Here is a 7,222-nt window from a genome sequence, read left to right on the forward strand (position 1 = left end):
TTCTACAAATTGATGAACAGACAAATCAAAATAATTGTGCAATTTTTAGTTTTAGGAGACGCATGTCCTATTTACATCTTTCACTACCTTGTCAGTCCAATCCGCCTAGATGAACTTGGTAATAAAGTTCATTCAAAATGGCAGCTAGGTGGAAATCTAAGAATGTCTCTAACTTCTTCATGGTGCCAGTAAATGACAGAATTAATGTACTCTGCTTGGCTTGGAATATATAGGAAGTAATGTCGTCCAATTCTCTTTCCCTCGAACCAACAGTCTGGATTCTCCTTAAGGGTGTGTTAGGACTAAGTTCAGAGTACTATGTGTTTGTACAGAAAGCATTAGCAGAAAAATTTGTCTGGAGATTGTGCGTTCAACTCGGCACCAAAATACTTCAGCAGGACAACGTTGTCGACACAGACTATTGGCCGATTGCTACCGTAGTAAAATAGTGGCTTTCTAGCACCATTTTGCCGGGATGCGTAGAGAAATTTTCCCAAGAATTAAGACTTAATTCGTGATGGAAAATGAAAGAATACTTGCAATTGTATGGAAAGCGTTCAAAGAACACTTTGACATAACGTTACTGCTTTTAGCGCACCAAATAGAAACAACCATGTTACGGTGGCTGACAAAAATTCCACACTTGACTCGAAAGAAATAGTTGGAGTTTGAAAATTGTGTTTAATCCTTCTTCCTTTTTTTATATATTTTTGTAAATACTTCTCCCTTGACAACGACGAGAGCAAATTAAAAACTGACACGGTCAAGAATAGCATGGGGAAAGGGTACACTTCCTATCCAATCCATTGGGGTTGCATCAAAAATTGATGCTCTGCCTCCAACCCTCTATGCAGAAGGGAAAAAAAGAGGGGGGGGGGGGGGGGGGGCCTCTGAGCCTCCAATTTTGGCCTGATTTTAGTTTTTCCCCTATAAAAAGATTAGCAAAGTGGAATACATGATATTTATATAAGCAATATCAATTAATCCAAAAAAACAAGCATAATTAGAAAACTAAGAAAAGATTATTCAATTTCCAATATGAAATTCACATTGAAAAAAGAGAAAATTAGAATTGAACCCAAGATACTAAGAACAACTAAAAAGCTCAAACAGCATTTAAATAGAAAAACGTGAAACTGCAGTAAACTAATATTATACATACATAGATTTCGGTCCTATTTGATAATCCAATTTAGTATTTAAATTTAATTGGTTCAAACTTTAATATGTTCACACCCAATTCAGCATCTTAATGATGGAAGTGGCTTTGAATTGCCTAGACATAATTTATTCTAAAAAATAAGTGATAAACTGTACACTTATTAATTAATTCAAATATGTTCAAATGTTAATATTTCAATACTTAATAATTCACTAATTTAATAGATTCAAAATTCAAACTTTAAATTTCAGATTTTAATTTTATCAAACGCGCCCTTCATCCATATGAATGTGTAATCAATTGCTATAATGAAGGCAATTTGCTCAGTACTGGGGGATTTGGATCGGTCTACTGTGGTACTCTTAATGACGGGAGAAAAGTTGCTGTAAAAGTATTCCATGTACAACTTGAAAGGGCACTCGAGAGTTTAGACACAGAATGTGAAGTACTACGGAACCTTCGCCATCGAAATCTAACCAAGGTCATCAGCGGTTGCTCTAACAATGATTTTAAGGCTTTGGTGCTTGAATTAATGCCAAATGGAAGTCTTGAGAAATGGTTGCATTGGCCCAGCTGTTTTCTAGATATGAAACAACGATTAAACATAATGATTGATCTGGCAAGCGCATTGCATTATCTCCATAATGGTTATTCAATCCCAGTCGTTCATTGTGATCTGAAACCTAGTAATGTCTTGCTTGATCAAGATATGATTGCACATGTAAGTGGTTTTGGGATTGCAAAGTTGTTGAGTCAGGAAGATGGTATTACACACACTGCAACAATAGCTACATTTGGTTATGTAGCACCAGGTTAGCAGATTTCTTGAACATATATGTTAAGTACTGTTTTTCTCTAATTAGTTTACCTTCAAAATTTTACATCTTTTTTTTTTTTTTTTTTTTTTTTGCAGAATCTGGATTGGAAGGACTCGTATTCGACAAAATGTGATGTTTATAGTTATGGAATCATGCTGATGGAAGTCTTCACAAGGACAAAGCCCAATGATGAAAGATTCAACGGCAATTCGAGCTTGAAGGGCTTGGTGCAAAGTTCTATGCCTAATGCTCCATATCAGATTATAGATACCAACTTGTTGCAGGAGGATGAAGAACACTTTGCAGAAAAGCTGGATTGCATATCGTTTATCATGGAAATAGCTCTAAATTGCTCAAGAGAATCCTCAAGGGAGAGGAGCAATATGGAGACAGTGCTTAGAGAAATGAACAATATCAAGTATAAACTGTTATCAATTGATAGAATGCACTAAATCATAATCTCCGGTCATTGGTAGAACTTCTACAGTTGTTTATGAACTGTTAGAATTCATCATTTCTTCCTTAAAATTTCTTGTAAAGCATTATGTTATTTTCTTTAACTTCGAATAATGTATCACATTAGACTTTTAATTCAATTGAAACCAACGCCTGTAATAGTTACACAAGGGCTATAATCATAATTGACAAATTTGAAGTATTTGCCAAAATGGACTTAGTGTCTAGTAGTTCTAATTTTCATGCCCAACAGTTGGGAGCTTTTGGGTCCAAACTTGCAATAGATGTATCTACCAGCTCCCTAGAAAAAAAAAAAAAAGTAAAATTGTAGAAATAGGTTGACCTCTCAGGGATTGATGGTCTACTGTCAAACCAAGTCCATAGCGCGAACATTGATATGAAATTAATGTCTTTTGACTAATTATAGGGTTATAGACTTATTAGCTAGTATTTAACCAAAGAATTCCTTACATGCAATAAAATATTCTCGTGAATCCCAAATCAAAATCTTTTTGCAATCTGTGTTACCTTATTTATAATCAATTATCTTTAGAGTAGTTGATCATCAGGAAAGCATTAAACCTCTCCCTGGTTTAATCTTCTTCAGGTCAGCTATAACTTGTTTCATGTTGATCCTTCACTCGGACACTTTCTACATCAGTTTAAAGTTAATATAAAGATCAATAAAATGCACTCCAGCTTGTCAGTGGAATACTCTTCCTCTGGCCGTATTCATTTGAAAGGAATCTTTTTTTTTTTTTGTTTTTGAAAAAATTTGAATGGAATCTTTAATCCAAATTCATTTTAAGACATTTCATTACTAGGCTTCATTCTCGAAAAAGTTTCATTAATAAACATGAAAAAATTTTGAGGGGACAAGAAGTATGATATTATGAATTTTTTTTGTTAAAACCTGGGGTACAAAACAAAGATTTTAAAATATTTTGCGGTAGGGGGGGGGGGGGCTGTTGGAGGGGCGTAGGGTAAGGATCTGATCCCTTGGGGAAATATATTTTATTTGCCTTTTTTTTAAATACCTAAACCTAATGGAGCCCCATGAAAATGACAATAACAATTATTGGATAAAATAATGACTTCCCAGACAAAAAATGGTGCTTTTTCTAATTCCAAGAATTACAACTTTTGGTCCCCCGTGTTAATTTTACTTTTATCATTAGTTATTCTGTTAATTTCAACATATTCTCTTTTAGAGTGGAAATGGGAATAGTACCCCAAAACTCCTACTATGGCTTCATTCTATACTGCTTTGCATAAGTTCCTATATAACTTTAGATGATGATATTTGTATTTGGGAGTTTAAGCAATTTCTCAAGTTTCATTTTCTATTGTACCATGAGTAAATCCTAATTTATTCTTTTCAAGTTTTAATTATGACTTCAAACACTAATGGCAAAAATGCATTTTAGTTCTTCAGGATGTGAACCAAATTAATCCCCAATATTTGGGCCAAAACATATACAGCCCCCCATCCAAAAAACAAAAATACATAGTTTGGCCGAATTGATCTCGAATGTCTTGACCTAGAGAAATGTAGCCCAAAAGTATTCAATTGTCTGTCATGTTGCATAAAAATCTCATAAAAAGTTATGATAATTACATAAAAAGGTATTAGAATGATAAATACTATAGGAAAAAAACAAAAATTACAAAAAATAATAAAAATATAAAATAAATACACTATTTTCTATTTTGCATAGTATTTGTAAATAAAATTTACACTTATGAAGAGAAAAACACATTTTACAACTTTAGAAAATGCCCTAAAACTAGATTATTGTTTCAGGTCCTAGACTTATTATTACACCTTGTAAATAAAGCAAAATAAGTTTAACAACCAAAACTTGATTATTGTACATTTTATATTACTTAATCCATGATTATAAGAAAGTATACAAATAAACAAACGGAGCACATCACATGATTTATGAATTCAGTAAATCTGCCAAATCTAGCATTGTCTTCATTTGGACAGAATTTAGTATTACACTTATTTTACAGTTTCTAAATTTTTTTCAACCTTTGTGCTTTTTATATAATCTCATTTAGTTCTTGTAATTCAACGGATTCTGCTGTTTTTTAAATACATTTTTGGTGACGTCCTGCAACTTTTCAATGCAACACCGGGGACAAATTTTGCCAAATTAAATATTTTAGGGACTATATTTGTTCAAATTAAAACATTGGGGAATAAGTTTGGCCAAAATTGAATATGTTAGGGACTACATTTCCTATGACCAAGGATCAGAGTTCAATTTGGTTCACACACTAAACATTGAGGATTAAAATTTCAATTTTCCTTAACTTCTTTTTCTTTTTTTTGGCAAAAAAAAAGGTCAGTTTTCGCTAACTATATAGATGGAGGTGCTCTTAGAGATATAAGGACGGTATAATTGGTGTGAGAGTACCTAAGCTTTGAAATCATAAGGTTGCGCATATATTAAATTTCAAACATGATTGACTATAGCAAAACCTGGCTAAAGTATCAGGGCATAATTGTCGAATCTGTTCAAATAAATTGCAGTAATGACTTGGACTAAAAAACCAGGCATTAAATATTTAACTAGTACCCAACAATATTGACTTAGTTTACAGAAATTAAATTACAACAAATCAGATATAATTGGTCAAGGATCCGAAAAAAATTTGCTCCTTTGTCTCCAGGCCAATCATATTAAGTTGACCTCTGCTCTCATCCAAGAAAGTATAGCCTTCTGGTCTGAAATTACAATTTGATCATGAAGAAAACTCACAAAACATGCCTTTTGATTCATCATTTGTTGATACTTTGTTTGACAACTTGCTCAATCATTGCAGCAAACGACATCACCACTGATCAATCTGCTCTTCTCGCCTTAAAATCCCATCTCACTGCAGACCCTCGCAATCTTCTGAAAACCAATTGAACTACTACTGCATCTACATGCATCTGGAATGGAGTTACGTGCAGTTCTCGCCATCACAGGGTGACTGCCTTAAATATTTCAAACATGGGTCTTACAGGCACCATTCCTCGACTACTTGGAAACCTTTCATTTCTGGTTACTCTGGATTTGAGTGGCAACAAATTCCAGGGAAGTCTGCCTCAGGAGATTGTTTATTTGCACAGACTTCGGGTGATCAATTTAAGTTTCAATAACTTCACTGGACAAATTCCTTCCTGGTTTAGCTTCTTAACCTGCCTCAAATACTTGAATCTGAAAAAGAATAATTTTACACGTTTGATCCCTCATTCTCTCTTCAACCTTTTAAAGCTTGAAAACTTGATTCTATCATCCAACTCCATTCAAGGAATCATTCCAGAGGAGATTGGAAATCTTCATAGCCTGAAGTATGTAGACATTGAAACCAACCAACTTAATGACTCCATACCATCTTCAGTCTTCAACATATCAACGCCAGAAACTATAGCGCTTGGACATAGCCCGTTTGGAAATCTGCCTACTGATGTATGTCTCAATCTTACAAAACTGAAAAAGCTTAGTTTGTCTTCGAATAAGTTAAGTGGCCAAATACCATCTAGCTTATCTCGGTGTTCACGACTTGAAATACTTCTTGTCCTACAACAACTTTGGTGGGCTCATTCCAAAAGAAATTTGGAACTTGACGACACTAGAATTATTATATCTTGGTGACCACAATTTTAGAGGTAGGTATAACTTTAGTCATCAACTCTGTTATAGAAATGAGTAAGTCGATGGATGAATGATACGTGCTTTTCAATTAATTATTAATGACCCGAGTTCTTGCAAATTTTTGTCACAAGTTCATTGTATTTTCACAGGTTCAATTCCAAAAGCGGTTGGTGCCCTATGCAATTTAAACATTCCGAGCTCAACTGGAGGTCTGCAAATGCTATTGACACTTTCTTTGGCAGAAAATAAGCTACAAGGATCTATTCCAGACTCGATGGGTGACTTGTCAAATTTGGTGTTCTTGGACTTATCCAATAATAATCTTTCAGGTCTAATCCCAAAGTCCTTGGTGGCACTTCAATTTCTCAGTTACGTCAATCTTTCTTTAAACAATTTATGGGGTGAAATTCCATCTGATGGCCCTTTCAAAAACTTCACGAGTCAATCATTCATGTCTAATGGAGGGCTATGTGGTAGTACAAGATTTCTTGTTCCTCCTTGAAGCACTTCCATAGATCACAAGTCAACCAGGAAGAAAACATCTCATGTAATATTCATTACCTCTGGTATTGGAGCAGCATTAATGGCTATAACCTTAACAATAGTATTTCTAATGTATCGAAACAAAACTGAGGTAGGCAGGACTGAAGGGATATTGGAGATCAGAACTGTGCAAAGGATTTCATATTATGAGCTTTTACAAGCAACTCATGGTTATGAGGAAAGCAATTTGCTTGGCACAGGGAGTTGTGGATCTGTCTACAAAGGGATTTTAAAAGATGGGATGCTAGTGGCGGTTAAAATGCTCAATTTACAAGTGAAAATTTCACTAGGGAGTTTCGAAAGAGAATGTGAAGTGTTTCGCAACGTTCGCCATCGAAATCTCCCAAAAGTACTTGGCAGTTGCTATAATAATGATTTCAAAGCTCTAGTTCTTGAATTCATGCCTGATGGTAGTCTTGAAAAGTGGTTGTATTCCCACAACTATTTCTTGGATATAATGCAGAGATTAAACAGAATGATAGATGTGGCGCGTGCAATTGATTATTTTCATAATGGCTACTTGATACCAGTGATTCATTGCGATTTGAAGCCTAGTAATGTCCTGCTAGATGCAGAAATGGTTGCTCATG

General features: G+C 34.5%; 3 protein-coding genes across 3 annotated transcripts; all 3 read left to right on the forward strand.

Moving 5' to 3' along the window:
• Positions 1-239: 239 nt before the first annotated feature.
• On the forward strand, positions 240-2,432 carry LOC113759008 (probable LRR receptor-like serine/threonine-protein kinase At3g47570). Its single transcript, XM_027301646.1, has 3 exons — positions 240-364; positions 1,490-1,883; positions 2,076-2,432. Exons 1-3 carry the CDS (start codon positions 240-242, stop codon positions 2,430-2,432), a joined length of 876 nt encoding a protein of 291 aa, XP_027157447.1.
• Positions 2,433-5,444: 3,012 nt separating this feature from the next.
• Positions 5,445-6,591, forward strand: LOC113759009 (LRR receptor-like serine/threonine-protein kinase FLS2). Its single transcript, XM_027301647.1, has 2 exons — positions 5,445-5,937; positions 6,239-6,591. The coding sequence occupies exons 1-2, from the start codon at positions 5,445-5,447 to the stop codon at positions 6,589-6,591; spliced, it is 846 nt and encodes a 281-aa protein (XP_027157448.1).
• Positions 6,592-6,672: 81 nt separating this feature from the next.
• Positions 6,673-7,212, forward strand: LOC113759010 (probable LRR receptor-like serine/threonine-protein kinase At3g47570; the record flags this gene model as incomplete). The annotated part of the gene is made up of 1 exon (XM_027301648.1): positions 6,673-7,212. A coding segment is annotated over exon 1 (540 nt), but the record flags the coding sequence as incomplete, so codon positions are not given.
• Between the last annotated feature and the right edge of the window lie 10 nt (positions 7,213-7,222).

The sequence above is a fragment of the Coffea eugenioides genome, unplaced genomic scaffold (assembly GCF_003713205.1).
Source record: "Coffea eugenioides isolate CCC68of unplaced genomic scaffold, Ceug_1.0 ScVebR1_838;HRSCAF=1584, whole genome shotgun sequence".
Classification (NCBI taxonomy): domain Eukaryota; kingdom Viridiplantae; phylum Streptophyta; class Magnoliopsida; order Gentianales; family Rubiaceae; genus Coffea; species Coffea eugenioides.